Raw genomic sequence first — 21,546 nt, 5'->3', positions numbered from 1 at the left:
TGACTACTCCACTAGCTCGATATGATGAGATATTGACTTGTGTAATATGATGCAAGGCAGACAATATTGATGCAAAACTTACTTTAAAGTAAAAAGGATAATCTGTCTTCAAGACTCGTGTTATGACTAACCCCAGGATTAGCTTATGTGAATAATGTCGTGGTTGCTTGGGAGGTAAATGATTTGTAGTTTTTATTGATGGTTTTCGTGGTTTTGTTTGCCTTATCTTGTCTTTGTTCCATTAATGTTCTAGTGGTTTTGATAATTGAATGATTTGTTTTGCCATAGCGTGGTTATCTCTAAGCCTCTAGTTTTCACCGATGATAGTAGCCAGCTTGGTGTTTAAAGACGGAGAATTGCATCGGTCACTGAGAGTTTTAACTTACTTTTCTCATTATACATTGTGGAGCACTTTTGGTTCTCTATCTATATGTGATACATGGCAGTTTGTATATTCTGGATTATCTTTGCTTATTATATTGGTTTCATTAGCCTAAAGTTGTTTGTCGAGATTATGGAGCTTCTCCGTAAAATTACTTTGTTTGCTGCATAGTTTTGAATGAGTATTGATCTGCTTGTCTGTGGTAGATTGTTGTTTGAGATATGGCAGTATCTGCATCATGATTTCTCATACTATAGATTTTGTTAGGTGTTCTGTTTTGCTTCCATCTTCATTAATTTTATTCCCTTTTGTTGTTAGCAAACAAAGTCATAGAAAGTAACTGATCATATGGTTGGTGTACATGCTGAGATCGATTGATCATGTGACTAATTTTGTCGTCCAACTGACATATGTATCATTCGTTATGCAAGAAATGCAATCTGGAGTGCTCATGTTGCTCTTGTATTTGGCCAGGGGGTGTCATCTGAACTTATACGAAGGAGTAGTTGTTATTCTCGACTTTCAGGACGGTGTCAAACATGGTAATATCTTTTACATATTGCTGACCTGCATCTTATCTTGCCGTCGAATTCCTTGATTGGAGTTTGTCTCTTCTGAGTTGTGAAGTTGTTTTACGACAAAACAGACTCATATTGATGCAACATCATAGCCTCTGTTTTTGTAGGGTGAGTCCGGAAAATACACGTGTGCTTCAGCAATATTGATGCACCATCATAGCCTCTGTTTTTGTAGGGTGAGTCCGGAAAAATCTAATCCTCCAACTGCTTTGTCAATGTGCGAACTCGGTAAAATCTAATCCTCCAACACCTACGCATACTGTTCGACAGTATGCGTAGGTGTTGGACTTATTGGTTTGTATGTTTATGCGCACTTTAGAGATGCTGAGGGTCAGGATGTGATTTTCTTTTTTGATAACATTTTTCGTTTCACTCAGGTAGGTGTTGGCGGCACTTGTAGACTGCTCTGATTTTTTATTTTCCAGATTATCTGAACTTCCTGTTCCAGGCTAATTTTGAGGTGTCTGCTTTGCTTGGTCGTAGCCTAAAAAGTGGTATTTTAGGTGTTGTAGTTAAGAAGCACGCACAACTGGTGGAGTTTTGGTTGTTGTTAGACTAAAAAGGGGTATTTTAGGTGATTGATACTTTTTTGTTTTTATTTTCCTGGGTCAAATATCCATTTTGGCTAAATGAACAGTATTTTTCTGTTTAATGTCCATATAAACAGTATCTAAACCTAGCAGTCCGTTTCATCCAGGAAATGTTTGTTTTGGTCTTTTTGACCTATTTTGTGTATTATAAATAGGCTTCTTCTCCGTACAATTTTATTTTTGTTTTTCAGATTATTAATTTGATTCTGGTTTTGAAACAATCTTTTTCTTTCCCTTCGCGCAAAAGTTTGTGCAGTTTGGCTCGAGGCTGATTAGAGACATACTGCTTAAAGGTAAAAATTTCTGTTCTGTTTCTACTGATATATCTGCATTACTTTTGTTTGTACTATCAAAGAGAAGCACCACATGAAAATTTTGAATGCCGAAAGGGTATGGATCTACATTGGATGATTAGTATAAGAGAAATCCTACATCATCCGAGAGCGCTCAACTATGGATAGATCTTACTTCCAAAACAGAATGTAAGAGCTCTATTAAAAAAAGCTATTCTTTTACTTGTAGATCCCAATGGAGCCAATAAATTTAAGTGTTAGCCAGAGTTTCAGCTGTTAATCTCCCAATAGCCGAGGAAGATACCGTCACAAGAATCATCACCATTTTTTTGTGCCAAACTGAATCAAATTTAACTACTAAAACTGGTCATAGAAAATCCGATTTTATCCTTATTAGTTTACAGGGCTTTAAGAGATAGTAAGCCAGAGGCCAAGTAATTAAACACGACTGATGATAGTTGACGTTCGAGTTGAAGCATTGGGATCTCAACGACACCGGAAACTAAACCTTGAACCAGAAGGCAGAAGGTCTACAACAAAAAATTCCACCAGTATGGAGCTCTTTTTAATAATGGGAGGCTAAGACAGTGCGCTTGGTAATCAAAAAGTCACACACCACGTTTTTGTTCTAATAGGCTTTTGATGATACTGAATAAGGCATCGATTTGGGAAACGTTGGTGCATGGTAAACCATTGGATGATTACGGGTGCATGGTTGAGCACTCGAGAAAGATCTATTATACTGTATTTTGGATACACAAGGAGCTGCCAATTCAAAACAAAACTTGTGAACAGAACAAACTTTATTTTATAGACTGAATGATGCCTCAATGACAACTTGTACAATCAATTTGGATCAGGCTAAACTGAACCTTATTGCTCCACCCTATCACTCAAAAAACATCAAAATTACCTATTTCTCAAAAACTAGTTGTTAGCATATTGATCTGACTACACCTAGTTTATCAAGACGATAGAAGATCGAGACATGTAGTTAAGATGAATTTGGTGCCGAATTTGTAACCGGCGGGACTTGTGAACCGGAAAGTATAAGATCCGCAAATTCAACAACTGATTTCGCTGGTCCATCTGACCCTGTGTACTTGAGATTAACTTCACCAATTCTTACATCCTCGCATGGAACACCCTTACTGCAAACAATACGTATAGCATTCCTCGGCTGTGATGTTCCTCTGATATTGTTAAACGTCACGTCACTTATCTTTACCTTCGACGGATCCTATTACCCACAAGAGAAATCAGTAAGAACCAGATAACAAAAATGTCTACAAGAGAAGAAAAATCAATACTCACCATTTCCTCGCAGCTGCTACCTCCATCCGGGCAGTAAATTTGATCGATATTAATAGGGTTCATAACATTTTCCATGACAATGTCATCAAAAATGAAATCTGAAGCTTCACTAGCTGGTGATTTTGGCCACGTTTTGATTCTAACTCCATTAGAAGCTCCGGTGATGGTACAATTTCTCACCGTAACACCACGAACATCTTCTTCATTTTTATACTTTCCAAGACTACCAACACTAATACCATGACCTGGTCCGCCGACAACGTACACATTTTGGCTTCCAGGACCAACCGAAACACAATCGTCTCCAGTTGCTATTACTGAATTTGTAATGTTATATGAATTCCATCTGTGTTTGGACTATCTCCTGGAGCTTTTATGGTTACTGATGAAAACGTAATGTTTTTGCATGACAGTATATTGATGTGGAATTGCTTGCTATTGAGTGACGTTATGTCAGTAATAAGCGCGTCTTCAATGAAATCGAATCGAGCATTCTGCATGTACAAAATTAATCAACAATGACTGGAAAGACGAATTTTATTCGATCTCAGTTAACATCGTTCAATATACTGAATCGTGCAAAATGATTGATTACTCACTGGCGGTAAGGTATTGCATTTCCCTTCATGTTTGCACTTCCAAGCTACCGAACCCTGACCATCAGAGAGTTGCATTCCCTTAATTTTTTCGAATACAATCCAATTCTCATTGAACTTACTTGGATCAGATTCAGCCCTAATATTTCTTTATCGCGAAATTCATGAAACCTTTGCATGGACCTTCGAACGTCACTTGACCCACTCGAAATGAACCTTTTGGAACGATATATGATGGCGTTCCCTTTGATGCACAAGCTAATTTCCAAGTATCAATGAAGGCCTTAATCAAAATTTAAGAAAAGATTAATCATAATAATTAGCATAAATATACACAATTTCTTCGCATGTAGGAGGATTCTATTTCTCTTACCTGAGTGCTATCTTTAACGCCATCGCCAACAGCACCATGGTCAAGAACATTAAAATCTGCAGCTTCTGCAGCAAATACTTCTAATAAGAACAATATACTAAAATATCCAACATACAGATTCAAACCCATTTTTCTTTCTTTTCTTTTCCTTTTTTTTCCCTAACTAAAGACAAATGTTAAGTTTCTAATTTTTATTTTTATTTTGTTTGCTGATTTCAGACAACTTATTGGGAAGTATATATAGATCCTTAATCTCACCTAATGTGATTTTCAGTTGCCACTTCATTTTAGGGTCTTCACTTTGAACTAGTTAAACTCATCAATCAGCCGGTATTACTCCTCATTTCTCTGCACCTATAAATACTAGGGTTTTGAGTTTTTACCAAGTCCACCATAAACCCTTTGCGATATCTCAGCTGTTTTCTACAAATTGGTATCAAAACTATGTTAAGAGTTCGGAGTTATAAAGTTGTTCAATATTTGTAACCACGACCGGGGTTGAAACCTTGTCAACATCTGATTAGAATCTATCTTTGGGATCAGAATTCAACTACTCTGTGCAAGAACTTAATGCAGTAGTACTTTTGCACCCCTGGATATGTAAAAAATCTCGATCCTTTTTACTTAAATTTCTTCGGCATAAGGAGAAGCAATCATTCAGAAATTTGGCAGTGCTAATAAACATTGGCCAAATAATTGGTTAAAAAGCAAGCAACATGTACACCGAACTAGTTTGCAATTAGGCGCAAATAATCAGGTTATTCGGCTCTTTACACCTAAACTCCAAATGTTGCAACTGATTTGGAAGTGCTGTTGGTGTTTGGAATTAGGAGAATTCTGGTTTTTAGGCCGTTCTTAAAACTTACCCCCACCAACCACCCCCCCCCCCCCCCCCCCACCCCCCCCCCCCCCCCACCCCCCCCCCCCCCCCCCCCCCCCCCCCCCCCCCCCCCCCCCCCCCCCCCCCCCCCCCACCCACCCACCCTGGTAATGTACGTTTATTTTTTTAGACCCAAATGCCAGTTAGACTCAACGTTCAGTACGTGTAGGTATACCTTTTAAGAAATTTAGAGCTTCATTTGCATTAGAATCAATTTTGCGGCACTCCAAGCAAAGTCGAAATTTCCCTCGACAGCATGCCTGATAGTCAACCTAATGGTCCCCATTATCCCAAATAGATGGAGTTATGGTGGATTAGTGGCTCCACTGAATTATGGATGTAAAATTTGGTATGGTCCATAAGTTGTTGTTCAGGGGGGTCTGCCGAAGATGAAGATTAATAAAAATAAGATTACTATCTCTAATGATGGTTGTGAGGCAAGAGTGTTTTCTTTCTGGCATGTTTTGATCCTCTGATCATTTGGGCATATCCTGTAACTTTGTTTGTACAGCTTTCTCTTTTTTTTCAATATATCTCCTATCTCAAAGAAAAAAGCAGAAAAAAAGATTACTATACTCAGGAAATAGGATTTTGGGCACACGGTAAATTCAGGCGCATCTTCAAATTATAAGGGAGTTGTTAGCAGAAAATTGGTAAAATATTATTTTGAATTGACCAACGAAAAAAGAAGAAGTAGGTTTAGGGCATGTTCCATCCGGAAACCATGAATTTCACTAAAATCCAACGTGTCTAGAGTTTTCTAATACTTGGACACCGTGATGGGAATTTCAAGTCTTATGGAGGGAATTCAAGTCAGTTTGTTGATCGCAAATATATACACCCGATATTTCCTAAAAGTAATTAATTAATCAAAAAGTTTACACGTGGCTGGACATTGGTGGAAGAAGTAACGTCCGTCATATGAAACAATGATCGGTATTTGGTATGGAGGTAGTTATTCCAACCATGGGGATCTACTTTCAAAATTAAGTCGTTGTACAAATTGACTACCTCAACTTTATATAGTTGAGACCAAGTAAACGTTCCTTCATTACTCAGTTTCTTCATAATATCGACGCCTACAACCAATTTGGTTTGCGCACGTAAATCCCAAGACATGGTTTATTGTGGCATTATCTTGAGTTGCTTCACCTGAGACTTTCATTCTCAACTCCTTTGGATCGTAACCCGAAACAACAAAGGACTAAATCTGTTTCAGTAACTAACTTGGTTATCAATCTCTAATCAAGATTTCAGTTAGAGATAAAGTAGAGTAAAGGATCTTTTGTTTTTTTCAATATAAACTCCTTTGGTCAAAAATCAAACTAAGATAAAGATTATCGAAATAATCAATCTCAGTGAACAAGCTTTATCCGAACAACTTAATGCAACTAGGCAATTTGTTCGACGAAACGATAGCTTTTTACAAAAAATTCCATTATAGTTTAAGCATCCCTAACACATATATAACTCTTTGGTAGATAACTTAATATTTCATTACTTTATCCATGTGCAAGTCTTTTTATACTATACATAGAGTATAGTTTATTGCTAAAAAAAACAGTTTGATTACTAAAGGATATCAAACTTTCCTATCCATTAAACATAATTAGACTAATCAAGTGTTTTTTAATAATATTGCAATGCATCTGGGCAGGGGGTACGGGGCGAAGCCCCCCTCACATGGACACACCAATCGATAATCCCTAATAGACTTGGTTCTAACACGTATTACATACTGGTGCCTGCATTGCAATTCTCAATACTCCTTTCATCAACATGCATAAACAAGATTAGGTGATCTGGAGCTGATTGACAAAGGGGGGTTTATTGTTAAATTTCTATACCAACACAAGATAAATGACAGATACAAAGATAAACCTCACAACCCATATTGTGAGAAAAACTGGAAACTTCATACAAGCCCTTTTATCCACTTATTCATCTGGGAATTAATTTTCCCATGAAATCCTTCCTACAAATGCCAAAATATTTGGAATCATTCATTACATTGATCCTATCTGCAACTCCTATAAGTGTAATGAAGATACCCTCTCTCATATCTTCATGCAATTCCCTTTATCTATCTCTGTGTGGAAGTTGTTTCATGGAGACAATTCAAACCATTTTGGAGTTGCAATTAATTTTTACAACTGGTTAAATACTAAAGAAGGGGGTTGTTCGATTAAAGTAAATGAAAAAATAATAAGAAAGAAAAGAGATGAACAAAGAATATTTCATCGTTACCAAGCATTAACTGAGTTAGCATACTTATCTATCTTTCATCAGAACCGTTCATCACCAACCATAGAATAACAACTAGATCAGTGTTATCCTCAAAACTCATTTTATCATTAGATAAGGAAGTTCTCAACTACCATATTCTATTCGTCTGAACCACCAAGTAGTAGATCACTCAAGGTTTAATCCAAGAATAAATACTAAAGAAGGGGGTTGTTCGATTAAAGTAAATGAAAAAATAATAAGAAAGAAAATAGATGATCAAAGAATCCTTCGTCGTTACCAAGCGTTAACTGAGTTAGTATACTTATCTATCTTTCGTCAGAACCGTTCATCACCAACCGTAGAATAACAACTAGATCAGTGTTATCCTCAAAACTCCTTTTAGTACATCACTCAAGATGTAATCCAATTGACCGCTTTAAGCTTTGTGTAATTTATGTTGATCCCAGTATTTAAACTCTTATATCAAGGTCCACTTTCTTAAGTTGTCTTCGCTCACAATTTCTCTACAGAATCCCTCTGTAGGGTCTCTCGATTTCTACATGTGTAGAGATTTATTCGACTATTACTTATCTCCTAACTTCTATTAATTTTAGAACAATCAGTAGATCAATCTAGTATGCACCACAAATCAATCTAAGAAGCACTCATAAATATTATATATGGTAACAACAAACGATGATGATTAAAATTTTAAACAAACATTTATAACTAATAAAGCTTCACTCTAGAACATTGAATTCATCCTTAATCACAAAAAGGTTTAGATACTTATATTACAAAGAAGAAGAAGAAGAAGAAGAAGAAGAAGAAGAAGAATAAGAAAGAGTATATGGTTTATCCCTTTAGGTTTTGATGTAGAATTGTTGTATGAGATATAGTGCTTGAGTATAAGATGTAAAAGATTGTCTTCTTAGGCCTTTGGATATCTTCTTTTATAGCCGTGAATGCTTGGCCTTCAAGTATCCTCTTTTACCGAGTTTAAAATACTTCACAAACCATTTTTTATTGTTTTGGAAGTCAAAACATGCTCCTTATGTTCGCCAATATCAGCATGGTCGACTTCCAATGAACTGTGTCGATTTATGACCAAAATAGCTCAGAAACTATGTCCCAAAACTCACTTGTGCTGGCATGGTCGATCCCCAGGTGAACCATGCCTATTTAGGGACTTAAACGTACAAAACATTTGTCATAAATAGTGTAACTTCCTCCATGGTTGGTAACTATGCCGGCGTAGTTGTGTTGTAGATCGTTTTTCTTCGCTTCGGCTGTTTTGCCCATAACTTTTCGTCTGAATTCAGAATGACCTCGTTATTTTTGAGTTCACTTTATATTCTCGTTCTCTTCAAAATGGTATCAAGAAATCTTGGATTTGACTGAGTTGAATTTGGTATTTGGTCCCTTATTCATTGATAGACTCGGTTTACTCTTTCATTTAAGCAATTTGTAGCTCCTTTTTGGATGATTCACCTAATATGACACATAAAATAGAAAATAATCATATAATATAGAATTATATCTTAAATAAGTATGGATTTGACACTCTAAACATGTAAATTAAGCACTTATCAAAGTACTTCCAAATAAACATCAATCAGTGTATGATTGTACAGTGCAAATCCAACAAAAAGTTAGCATCATGGAAAAGTCGATTTCACTCCAACGAATGAAGAATTGAGCTCATTAAAAGTGCTCTCATCAGTTTACCAGCGTACTTCATGTCATTACTTGTGAAGAAGAAACTAAATAAAATTCATGCGGGACTTCCTATGGGATAGTACTGCGAAGAAGAAGAGGATTTGGTGGGTGACATGAGAAAACCTACGTAGACTAAAAGAGTTAGGCGAAACGGGGATAAGAAACCTAAGAGACACTAACAAAACAATGCTGGAAAAATGGACTTGAAGGTATGCAAATAAAAGATAAGCATCATGGGTAAGAGCCATTCAAATCAAAACTGAAACAAATTATGATGATAACATCTGGGCCAATTAATACAAACAACCATATGGAAGAGGTTTTTAAAAAAGTATCCAGCATAAAAGTAGCTTAATCCAGATGGTGACACAACCAAAAATAGCTAGAGGTCAAGATGTGAAGTTCTGGAAAGACAAATGTTGCGAGCAGTTCCCTTTTGTTTGACTATAGAAAATCATTTAAAGTTGCGACAGACAAAAATGAAAAAGTTACGTATTTTATTTAACAAGGGAAGTAGAATATACCATTCAGAATGTATCCTTCTGATGAGGAAATTGGGGAGTTCACAAACGTGCTGGTACTATTAGAAGATGCTCCAACTTCCACTTCTGATGATGACTCAATCACATCTAATACAACATACACAGCCAAAGAGGGGTATGCTTGGATAATGCACTGATGAAAATCAATCACATTCTGAAGAATTCATTAATTTCCTATAATGGTACAATTATTTGTTTGGTTTGTGGTCCATAATGTAATTCCCATATTGGATATATAACTTAAATAAGAGACGATGTGAAATTGCATAGATTCGATGTTACGTTTGCAACATTTAGGTGGACAAAGTAGATTATATACTACTGCAGTGTATATACTCAGAAAAAATATATGATTACTTAGTCCTGAGATTGGGATTGTCATGGACTCAGTAATGACTTGCATAAAATGGGAAGAATCTGACAAGGAAAATGTGGAAGATGCTGTCCATTTCCATTGTATGGACTCTGTGGTACGAAAGAAATAAAAGGGTGATGGGGAAAAAGATATGAAGACACAACATAAACATAGCTAAGAGATTAGTATATCAATAGAGATCTTTGTTTGGTTGGTTCAGGTGCTACATTTCATAGATATGATTGTAAATAATAAGGAAGATGTTTTAGGTATCACGTTATATTGGGTTGGATTTTTTTTTTTTGCTTGAAGCTTGACTTAGGTTGCTTGTTTTTTTTATTTATCTATTTAAAAAAAAATCTTCAGGAAAATTGCTCTTGATACAACATGCATTGTGACTAGAATCAAACAACATCTTTACTTTCTTAATAAAGTTATACACAACCAAATTCGCATCCTAAATGATATATACTTTAATAGAAACACCAAACTGGCCAGTGAAAGACTTATTATTGATTACAAAGAAAGATTTTGCAACAAAAAAAATTCCATTTGTATTCATCAACATAAAGAAAACAATACTAACGGAACTAACATTGGGTGAATTGCTTTGTATTTCTCATGATATTGCATTGGAGCAAGAGGTTATCCATTTTATTGAAATTGCAGCTGAAATGGAAAAAGAAATGGCGCTGAGCTAGCCCTAAAATGGGCAAAAGAACTTCATGGAGTGAATATACATTTCATAGTTGAAGATAGATTTGCACCACCTGAGAGAGGGAATATGAAATGGAAGTACAAGGAAGGTTCACTATGAACTATCATAGATGCATCAATCAACTGAATTTTGAGGATTCATATGAAGTAACTTCGTGATGGTTTCCTTATCCAAAGACATAAAAATACAACAGTGACCCAATTTAGATTTAACTTATAATATACTTTTTAATCAAGGGAGTAAGAGATCGTTAAATTGTCAGGTCCAAACTAAACATTTTATTTAATAAGTTAAGATAAGATACGTTGAAAACACAAAATATACTAAAAATATCCGCTTTTGGGTTCTCACGTAACAATTCATGCAATTATGTGTAAGCTTTTTCTCTTTAGAATTGATACATACTTAAAAGACCTCTTCCGAACACCACAAGATGATCAAATGATAACCAAACTTTTGGTTCATCTTCAAAGAACCAAATTATAACGCAAGGTGTCGGATGTTTTTCTTTTCTTTTCTTTTTCTTTGCATCTTTCATCAAATCCTTCTATCATCCAGATTGAGATTGAAATGTAACATACGACATGCATTTACTTTAGGAAGAGGAGTTCCTATGGTAATAAATAAACTGAAATTTTGTCCACTCACGTGGATGAACAAACATTATTTTCACCACGGAAAATCATAACAAAATAAACAAATCTAATCGTTCGGTTCCACCAATGATTTCTTTAACATTATTAAACAAAAACAATAAATATTTAATACAATATAAAATTGAGTTATATTATTATATACGATAATAAATTCAAAACTAACACTGGCGGTCAATGAAGAACTGCCAACAAATGAAGAAGAACCACTCGCGGCTTTACTTGAGCCGCGTTGGCCAAGTTCACCCGCGCAGTTTTTAGATGAAATGCGTGCGCGTCTCTTCTTTGATCGCAGTGAACACATTAACGAATTTGATCATTTAAGTATTTGTAAATTGTTCATCTCATAGTGGGAGCAAAATAAACACATCTATGATCTGTTCATTTTACGGGAACTGCCCTAATCATGTAAAAATTAGGCACTCCAGTATTGAAGGAAACATTTTTTTTTATAACTCGTTTTCTTTTTCTTTTTTTTTTCTTTTTGTCAGATGCAAGTTAATTTATAAAATATTTCTGATCAACACAAGAGACGTCACCATAAATATTAAACGTCAAACTCATCATCGAAAACAAGGAAGGATTGAATGAGACTAGTTGGAATCCGAGCAACAACCCGGACACCAACCCCCTTCTGAATCACTGCTTTTTAATTGCACGATGGATAAACAGAATATTGAACACCCTTTCGGAAACTTACAATCATTTTGAAGTAAAAACTAGGGAATTTGATTGAAACCTACTCCTCTGTGGTGTCTATTTATCTATCACCCGCCACTCACTGGATAGGAAATGCTCTCTCTTTATTCACTACCTAATTTTGAACCAGATATCATATGACTGATGTCCAAATCCAAGATACTGATACAGCTCCTACAACGAATCTCTCACTTAATAATTCATCAATTTTATTGGACTATAAAGAACGAACAGGGAGGAATGGACCCCATTTCTACTGAATTATTAGCTCTATCATGCATAGTGTATAATTATATGTCACACTCTCATTTGTGGGTTGGGCAATAATCTATCGACATGATGACAAGTAATTAAATCAACACAAAGATTAAAATAATTGTGAGTAACTTGTTCATCGCTAACAAGAATGCTTACAAAACAAAAAAATCGCTAACATGTCTCACTCTCATCTCATATATTCTAGTAAATCAGATTAAACCAAAATAAAAAAAAATCAAACAATACAAGTTGGCAACACAGAGCCACATATCCAACCATATCACACTACGTGGATCATACGTTGTGGTCCGGAAATTCACATGTGTCACTGCTCTCGTTTACGATTATGTCAAAAAGGCCAAAATAGATAAAAGAAGCCAAAAGAGAGAAAATCAATAATCAACAGCCATGAAAATCAATACATGGTGTTGCCAAATCATTCTTCCGAATTACCAATGGTCAAATGACCTCATACTACTTGATGACCCAGGCCAAAACTCAAGATCACTGTAATACTAGATAACCTCAGGAGAACAGTGGGTCCATAATAAACTCTAAAATTAATCCATTAGCAGCTTGGCGATACAATCTTATCCGACTCATCATCATTAACCTCTTTATCTTTTAGAGTCGTTTGGCTCATACTAAAATTAGACGAAATCTTCCATTTCGTGCCTTCATTAACAAAATGAGGTTTCAACTTGTTTTGAATGTAGCCACATAGGTTGTTTATCATACACTTTGCATTTTTGACACTTGTGATGGCTTCCATGAGCCGTTTTCCTTCCAATTTCGGAAGATAAGAAATTTTACGGCAAACAAAACCCAATTTGGAGGTGAAAAGATAAACAACAAAAACTATATAAAGTGATGTTTTGTTTGTCTTGTTTTTCATCCATAAAAAGAAGCCCCATTCCTCTAAACTTAGCATTTCTCTTCATCTTCTAGCTCTTTACTCCAAATTCTAAGAAAGAAAGACACAGACAAAACCAGATTTTACCAACCGAAACTCAGAAATGGAGAATAGCAACAATAATGATCATAATCATTATTCAAATTCAGATAATGATCCTAAAGCTCCACTTCTACCTTTACAGGAACCCACTCAAACATCAGAGAATTCATACAATTCTAACATCAAGATAATTTTCACAGTCAAGAATTTGCTTATTCTTTTAGGACCTTTGTTATGTATGATTGTTTGTTTATGTGTTCAGTTTGAAGGACCAAAAACTAGCAGAGATATGTTGGCTGTTCTTGTGTGGATTTTTTGGTGGTGGTTAACGGAAGCTATACCCATGCCCATAACTTCCATGGCTCCTTTGTTTCTTTTTCCAATATTTGGCATCGCTTCTGCTGACGACGTCGCTAAAACTTACATGAATGATGTCGTGGCACTAGTGCTCGGTAGTTTTATACTTGCCCTTGCCGTCGAACACTATGATATTCATAAGAGACTGGCCCTGAACGTAAGTAGCCTTGAGCTTTTTCTTTTTTCTTTTCAATAAATAGCAGTTTGTACACTTATAACAGTTATATCTGAAGTCATGATTTTCAGAATCTTTTTGTCTACATAATTTTGGAGTTTTACTTAATGTTTGAGTATTTTTACAGATAACCTTGATGTTCTGCGGAGATCCACTGAATCCACCATTGTTACTTCTCGGAATATGTGGAACCACAGCATTTGTAAGTATGTGGATGCACAACACCGCCGCGGCGGTGATCATGATGCCGGTGGCAACGGGAATCTTACACCGATTCCCAGCCAGTTCAGGCAGATCAGACCCAGTTAGTAATTTCAGCAAGGCAGTAGTACTGGGAGTTATATACTCAGCTGGAATAGGTGGTATGAGTACACTAACCGGTACCGGCGTGAATCTAATATTGGTCGGAATGTGGAAGAGTTATTTCCCTGACGCTGAACAAATTGGCTTTGCTACTTGGTCGTTCTTTGGGGTGCCTTTAGCACTTTCAATTTTCATAGCTATGTGGGGAATTCTTTGTTTGTTTTACTGCACAAAAGCTTCGGGGAGTGCTCTTTCAGAGTATTTGGATAAAACGCTTTTGAAAAGAGAACTTGAAGCGCTTGGTAAGCAATTTAAATTTTTTACTTATAATCAAGGATTAACCGGAAGTTTTTGTTCATCCACATTTTTTTAGTTCTGATTTTTGATGGGTTTGATTGAATAGGTCCAATGTGCTTTGCGGAAAAGATGGTGTTGTCAGTATTTTCGGTACGTCGTGAATGACATTAATGTAAAAACATTGATCTTTGACTATTAGCAGTCTAATTGACTTTTGATTGTCTAATTGACTTTTGATTGTGATGAGTGCAGGTACTTATAGCTCTATGGATGACAAGAAGCTTAACAGATGATATTCCTGGCTGGGGTGATTTATTTCAAGGGCGTGTGGGTGATGGAACTGTTAGTGTAAGTGCGAAAACGCTAATTTTGATTTTTCATTATCTTGTCTGACTGCAAGGTATGACTGCTGATGCATATGTATTGCACAATTACGTAGTGGCTGCAATTAATATCAGACATATTAATGGAAATGAAACCTAATCAAGTAACATTGTCTAATGTAGGTGATGATGGCAACATTGTTATTCATAATACCTAGCAAGAAAGGGAAAGGAGAGAAATTGATGGATTGGAACAAATGCAAGAAACTACCATGGAACATTGTTCTATTACTAGGAGCTGGGTTTGCCATTGCTGACGGAGTCCGAAGAAGTGGCCTCGCACAAATCTTATCTTCCTATCTCGATTTCCTGGAGAACATTCCATACCTTGCTGTCGCTCCAGCTGTTTGTCTTATAAGTGGGTTCATTACAGAATTCACGTCGAACAACGCCACTACTACACTAGTTGTTCCGCTTCTTATACAAGTTGCAGAAACAATGGATATGCATCCATTGACTCTTATGATTCCTGGTGCCATCGGAGCTCAATTTGCTTTCTTATTGCCTACAAGTACTCCTTCAAATATAGTTGGATTTTCAACTGGACGTATTGACATTAAAGATATGATCAAGGTCGGAATACCTCTCAAAATCATTGGCATTGGGGCTATGACTATCTTGATGCCTACGCTAGGTGAGTTTATGGACATCCATTTCTACATCCCAGAAAAGAAGAGAACAAACTTTTCTTTTTTGTAATTTATATTCCTGCTTTCGTACGCAAAGATTAACCTTGTTTTTGTTGCTTGCAGGAGCTCTGGTTTTCCAAACCAATGGACCAATACCATCCCCTGGAATCCTGGACTCTTCCATACATTCAAGAGCGTAGCCAGAGATGATCAATTCTGCTTTTACTTTTTATTTTTCCTGCAAGTGGAAAAATTCCATTTGCCGCGGCGCATACTGCCGCTTCTTTTCCCTTATTCTTGTTTTACACAGTTACAGAATATAAGTCAGTATAGCACCTTGTATATGTTCTTATTTGTATCACTTCTGTCTTATGTAATGAAAAAGGTTTCTAGGAAATTTTAAAACCTATGAAAATTTAATTTTCTCAAATGATCTATTGAATTGGCTTCAATAACCTGTGATTCTATCTATATATACATATATCCAACATATAAATAACACATGACCAAAGGTCATCTAAGATTTCCAGACTCACCCCTGCCCCCATTTTCCAAACAATCAGTTTCCAACAAATCTCTCCTAGAATTTCTTATCATCAGAGAAAGACATGATTCTGGTCATAAAGTCATCGATGGACATGTTTCCTAGTTCCCCAGCAAACCTAGACCTTACAGTAAGGCTTTGAGTTTCAACCTCTTTTGGCCCTACAACTGCCATTAATGGAATCTTTTGCTTTTCGGCATTTCTTATGAGCTTCGGTAAGCGCTCCCCGTGGCAAACTTCAGCTCTGATGTTGCTAGATTTTAGTCTTTTGACCACCTCGTTGCAGTACTCCAGCTGAAAATCATGCCAAGTATGAGTTTTGTCATCCTCATTCGTCAAGGATGAAGATCAAATATGATGGTAGTTATCCATAATTATGCGTTTATGACTTTATGCTGTTGTTCATTTTCACTCTTAAGGAAACTACTCTATACCAGTAAGAAAGCAAGGTTAGTTTTGGGTACAGACCTGTGTATCAGTGACTGGTAGAAGACGGGCTTGGATTGGAGAAAGCCACAATGGAAAATCGCCTGCATAATGCTCTATCAGGACCCCGAAAAAACGCTCCAATGATCCAAGCACTGCTCGATGGATCATAATTGGTCTTTGTTTCTCTGAGTTTGAGTCAACATAAGTAATGTCAAACCGCTCAGGCAAATTAAAATCTACCTGCAAACATCACGGTATATGAAATTCCAAATATGGCTATCATATTAACACAGTAATAAGTTCACTTGGGCGACAGTAAACATGGCAGAACATTCTTACAAAAATTCTGTATAGTCATAAATACTAAAAGTAAATAACTTGCCTGCACAGTTGAACATTGCCAATTTCTTCCTAAAGCATCCTCTATCTTGAGATCAATCTTGGGGCCATAAAAAGCACCACCACCTTCGTCAATTTGGTAATCCCAACCTTTACGATCAAGGGCATCTTTGAGGGCAGCCGTTGCTTTCTCCCATACATCATCACCTCCTACAGATTTTTCTGGTCTCGTTGAAAGGTTTACTTCATACTTATCAAAACCAAATCTAAGCAGGATCTCTTCTGTTAGATCCAGGACACCCCTGATTTCGTCTTTAATCTGATCCTCTAAACAGAATATGTGGGCATCATCCTGAAACATGCGGTAGGGCATACATCAGCAAAGGGTTGGTATATCAAATCAGCAGCAATTATCAATCAAACTCCATAAGAATATTTGACAATAATCACATTGCAAATCAGAACGATAAGAACTGACCTGGGTGAAACCTCTGACACGGAAAAGACCATGCAAGCTTCCGGATAACTCATATCTATATACTGTTCCCAACTCTGCGACTCTAATTGGAAACTCTCTGTAAGAGTGGCGCGTCCGCTTATAAACAAGAATATGGTATGGGCAATTCATTGGACGAAGCTGATACTGTTCATCCTCGACTTCCATCTGGTCATACATACTCTCTTTGTAGAAATCCAGGTGACCACTGATTTTCCAGAGATCTGCCTTCGCCACATGTGGGGTGTAGAGCAAATCATATCCACGTTGTATATGTAAGCTTTTCCAAAGATCTTCTATGATGTGTCTGACAATCGCACCCTTCGGATGCCAAAATACTAACCCACCACCAGCATCATCCTGCAATATATGAAAGTTCCCACCTAATATATCTTAGATGCGTAAGCAATTTAGAGTACTTAGATAGATGCAGTGACAATTGGAATCATAAACTACCTGTATAGAAAACAAATCAAGATCCTGGCCAATTCGTCTATGATCTCGGCGTTTTGCTTCCTCTTTAAAGTGAAGGTATGCCTTCAACTGTTCTTCTGTTTCCCAAGCTGTCCCGTAAATCCTTTGCAGCATTGCCCTCTTCTCATCCCCTCTCCAATATGCCCCGGCAACCGATTCAAGTTCAATAGCTTTTTTGTTTATCTTTCCAGTGGTATCAACATGGGGTCCAGCGCAGAGGTCCCACCATTCATTGCCTGGATTGAACATGAAAAAGAGTGAGAGAAGTTCACTTAGACCTTACCACAAATACTATCCAGGATTCACACTCTACGAAACTGATACACAAATGCTACAGCTAATAACTTATATGTAGAATTATATGCCAAAGAAAAAAGGAATACGGGGATACAACTGAAAATGTAATATCTAAGGAAACACACTAATGAACTACAAAAAGGGACATATCTAGACTCATCTTTAGCAGAAAAACATATTGAAAATTGCTGGCAAAATAAAACAAATTGAGCAAAACTAAAAGCTGAAATAGTGCAAGGAACTAACCAATATGATAAATGGTAATAGGCTCTTCCTTGATGCCTTCCAAAATCTCCATTTTGTAAGGTTCGTTAATGTTCATTATTCTCTTTTGAGCTTCATCTCTGTCTATTTCTTCTCTTACTAGTGGTAAATTTCGGCTGATAATTCGATCCTACAGATGATTTTTTAAAGATATAAATTTGCATATCCCCTGAAAACATAAACTAATGAATACATTTCATTGACCAATATGTTACTAACACTTTAAAAGACAACATCCAAATTTCAATACTTACCATCTCCTTTTTAATCCTTTTCAAATCTCGGTCCGTTAATGGCTCCATATCGAAATCATAATAAAACCCATTATCTATCCATGGACCAATTGTAACTTTTGCTTTTGGGAATAGCTTTTGTACAGCCATTGCCATTACATGGGCACACTGAAATGAGAAACAAAATATAAGATGAATTCTAATCAAACTAAATTCCACTTAATAAACTAAGGGAATGGGAGCGTTTCCAAAAGAGCATAAAATAAGAAATTCAGAGAGAAAAACTTACAGTATGTCGAATTCGCAATAATTTCTCAGAGGAATCGTTAGTAGGAAGAACGACTTTCTGAACTGGGTTATTTTCAATCTCGATATTTTCTTTTGATTCATTTGATGATGTTTCTGTCAAATCAGTAGCAACAGCAGAAATTGTACAGAATTTCCTATTATTCTTATAAACCCTAGTTTTGTTCACAGAATTTCTTGTTCCAGAGATAAATGTGTCAAGAGGCGAAGAGTGGAGAAATATAAAAGGTTTGGGAAAAAATTTAGGTTTTGATAATGGAATAGACGAGGCGAATAGAGAGATTGAAGTTGCCATTCTGTGAAGAACAACCATCTCTCTCGATGAAGTCTATCTTTTTCTTCTGAAAAAAAAGTGTGGTTTACAGTTCTTACCGTTTACCAGAACCAATCCTTCTGTTCTGGTTCTGTATTCACACTTAAAACCAAAACCGATAAGTTACGGTTGTTATCACGAGGCTGCTGCCCCCAAAGAGCTGTTAAAGCAAAAAAAAAAATTGAGGTAGGATCCGTCAATAATCTTAATCTTATTTGGACACTATCTTACAAGTTTGCATCAATTTTGTTTAGTTTTTTAGAATCCAAATAACGATCAATTTGAAGCTAATATTTTGATGATACCTTCATCTTATTAAATTCGAGATTACTACCAAAAAATGAGCACGATTCGAGATACCAAACTTCTACCGATTTTAATTTTGACCGTTAATTTTTAATGGTTGATTTTCAAAGGGGTAGATGATGGTGTTATACGCCTTTGATTATGGCCTTCAGATTCATTGTCGGTTGGCCTCTAAAAAAAAAATTGGTGCAAATCTTGTAAGATAATGTCCATATAAGATTGTGCATGGATCCTTCCTCATTTTTGTGATTATTTTTCTTTTAATAACAAAAAAAATAACATGGGTTTACTCAATAAATACATTTGTAGATTTGTAGAGATTTAAAAAGATTCATGAAAATTAATAACTTTGCGAGAATTATACAGAATTGAGCAAAATTTTGCGGAGTTATGCAGAGTTGTTTAATGTCTTGCATACATTTGTAGAGTCCTAAAGAGTTGTAAAAACAAATTTTATATGGAAATATGCATGATAGACATAAATACAAAATTTATTATAGCTTATTTATTATAGTAACTTCAACTAAATTAAAATAAGTTATTATTATTTTATATATATAACTTATTTCTTTTGTTCAATAAAATACAATAAAGTGTAACAATAAATTAAAATAATTATTATTGTACATTTGTACATAATAATTAAAATTGAAAAAATGTTTAACCATATCATATAATTTATAATAGGAGTTTTATAGATTGTGTATTCATGAAGTAAAATAAAAGAGAGTAAAAAACATCTTTATAAATATTTTGGAAGTCATCCAAAATCTTACATATTTTGCAAGACTTTTATCAAGGAAAATATATACACAAAAGTCACTCAAAGTCTTGAAAATAGGTAAGTATGCAAAGTCTTTGAATTTTCAAGTTGACAACGAGTAACACAAACTTTAGAAGACCTTTTGACAATCTACAACGAGTAACATAAACTTTGAAAGAGATTTTAAAAGTATAGAACCAATAACACAATACTTTGTAAATCCATTGAACTCTTTGGAAATCAATAAAAGTATTTATTGAGTAAACCCCTGTAAAAATAGGTTGAACAAATTAGGAGACTATATGAAAAATATTCTCCAGCAATTACAAATTGATGTTGTTGGGATGAGAGTTATTCCAGACTCTATTTGTCTTTTTCTTTTTCAACTCTAGCTAGCAGATTGATGTTGTTAGCAGGAGAGTTACTATAAAAAAATTTCATTTTTTTCAGCCCTAGCTGGTTTCGAAAGAATATTCGATGCTTTATTCATCTTTTTTGGCACATAATTACATTACCAGGAACTAAATCTTATAAAAATAAATCTAACATTTTTCTTTAAGTTATGAAGTTTATCATTCGATGCTGAAATTTTCTTAATTAGTTGTTTCTACCAGTAGCTTTGAATCAAGTTCAAACTACACCTTCTCCAGTCGTAAATATTTGTCCCAGCTTACCACTTCCCATAATCCCTTGCGCTCTGCTTCAGCTAGGTAGATACATTTGGCTCCCTTATACGTCCCTGCAATGTTACGGAGAATTAAACTAATGCCTCCAGTTTTTGTAATATCATGAAAAAGATCCATCAGACTTGATAGTAAAGACACACCCATATGGGAGGTGGCCAGTGGATATTCTCTCGATCTTTTCTTTTCGTTATTCTTTGAAAATAGTGACAGTTCTAGATCCCTGCTCTGCAATGAATTTTCTGCGTTTATGAGTATTTTTTTTAGAGAGGAATCATTGTTTGGAACACTTTTTCATATCTTCCGACCAAGTGCTCTAAGCTGCAATCGCTCTCTTGATAAGGTTTTCTTCATAAATTTGTTTCCCATGTAAACTGTAAACCAGCTACATATCCAGTCTGCAAGGTTGAGAGTGTTATTTGCACGCCAACCTAAGGTTGTGATTTGTGAACAGACATCTTTGAATAAGTTGTCGTTCATGATGTTACATGAAATGGTGATTCAGTGCACTTAGCACATAATGGAAAAGCAACATTTAGGTTGGGAATAACACTAGCTAGATTATCTTTTATGGGGAGGATATTCCCGACACTGGATTTACTATCTTTTATGTTTTTCCACGTACATCTTCCGGTATGCGGACTTAAATGAGAAATTATCACTAGTCTCTAAAGTCCCAATCAACCAGTCTTCATCACTATGATGGATAGAGATATTGGGGATAAATATGGTTTTAGTGGAATAAAAAAGAGTGTTTATATTCCATCTAGTAGAATTGGAAGTGAATAGTTGCTAGATATGAGTGTATTATTGAGTATTTGTGA

General features: G+C 35.7%; 2 protein-coding genes and 1 pseudogene across 2 annotated transcripts; 1 reads left to right on the top strand and 2 right to left on the bottom strand.

Annotated features, from left to right (window-relative positions):
- Positions 1 to 2,631: 2,631 nt before the first annotated feature.
- Positions 2,632 to 4,766, bottom strand: LOC113333188 (annotated as a pseudogene).
- Positions 4,767 to 12,844: 8,078 nt separating this feature from the next.
- Positions 12,845 to 15,705, top strand: LOC113302824 (tonoplast dicarboxylate transporter-like). Its single transcript, XM_026551784.1, has 6 exons — positions 12,845 to 13,645; positions 13,791 to 14,268; positions 14,370 to 14,413; positions 14,516 to 14,611; positions 14,770 to 15,280; positions 15,399 to 15,705. Exons 1-6 carry the CDS (start codon positions 13,193 to 13,195, stop codon positions 15,473 to 15,475), a joined length of 1,659 nt encoding a protein of 552 aa, XP_026407569.1. The 5' UTR covers positions 12,845 to 13,192; the 3' UTR covers positions 15,476 to 15,705.
- Positions 15,687 to 19,040, bottom strand: LOC113302815 (threonine--tRNA ligase, chloroplastic/mitochondrial 2-like). Its single transcript, XM_026551774.1, has 8 exons — positions 18,641 to 19,040; positions 18,373 to 18,519; positions 18,101 to 18,248; positions 17,540 to 17,793; positions 17,066 to 17,443; positions 16,631 to 16,939; positions 16,288 to 16,488; positions 15,687 to 16,113 (listed from the first exon to the last, which is right to left on the bottom strand). The coding sequence occupies exons 1-8, from the start codon at positions 18,968 to 18,970 to the stop codon at positions 15,856 to 15,858; spliced, it is 2,025 nt and encodes a 674-aa protein (XP_026407559.1). The 5' UTR covers positions 18,971 to 19,040; the 3' UTR covers positions 15,687 to 15,855.
- Positions 19,041 to 21,546: the final 2,506 nt, after the last annotated feature.

This window comes from Papaver somniferum, chromosome 1, assembly GCF_003573695.1.
Source record: "Papaver somniferum cultivar HN1 chromosome 1, ASM357369v1, whole genome shotgun sequence".
Taxonomy (NCBI): domain Eukaryota; kingdom Viridiplantae; phylum Streptophyta; class Magnoliopsida; order Ranunculales; family Papaveraceae; genus Papaver; species Papaver somniferum.
Note: the sequence above shows the minus strand (reverse complement) of the source record. Positions and strands in the feature narration are given on the sequence as shown.

What these genes read in the sequence shown, in the direction of transcription:
- LOC113302824 (XM_026551784.1), top strand. Translation starts at nt 13,193, where the DNA reads ATGGAGAATAGCAACAATAATGATCATAATCATTATTCAAATTCAGAT. An exon ending in TGGGTGATGGAACTGTTAGT is followed by an intron (nt 14,612 to 14,769) that starts GTAAGTGCGAAA and finishes TGTCTAATGTAG; the next exon opens with GTGATGATGGCAACATTGTT. An exon ending in TATCTTGATGCCTACGCTAG is followed by an intron (nt 15,281 to 15,398) that starts GTGAGTTTATGG and finishes TGTTGCTTGCAG; the next exon opens with GAGCTCTGGTTTTCCAAACC.
- LOC113302815 (XM_026551774.1), bottom strand. Translation starts at nt 18,970, where the DNA reads ATGGTTGTTCTTCACAGAATGGCAACTTCAATCTCTCTATTCGCCTCG. An exon ending in TATTACCATTTATCATATTG is followed by an intron (nt 17,794 to 18,100) that starts GTTAGTTCCTTG and finishes TGTTCAATCCAG; the next exon opens with GCAATGAATGGTGGGACCTC. An exon ending in GGCAATGTTCAACTGTGCAG is followed by an intron (nt 16,489 to 16,630) that starts GCAAGTTATTTA and finishes TGATGTTTGCAG; the next exon opens with GTAGATTTTAATTTGCCTGA.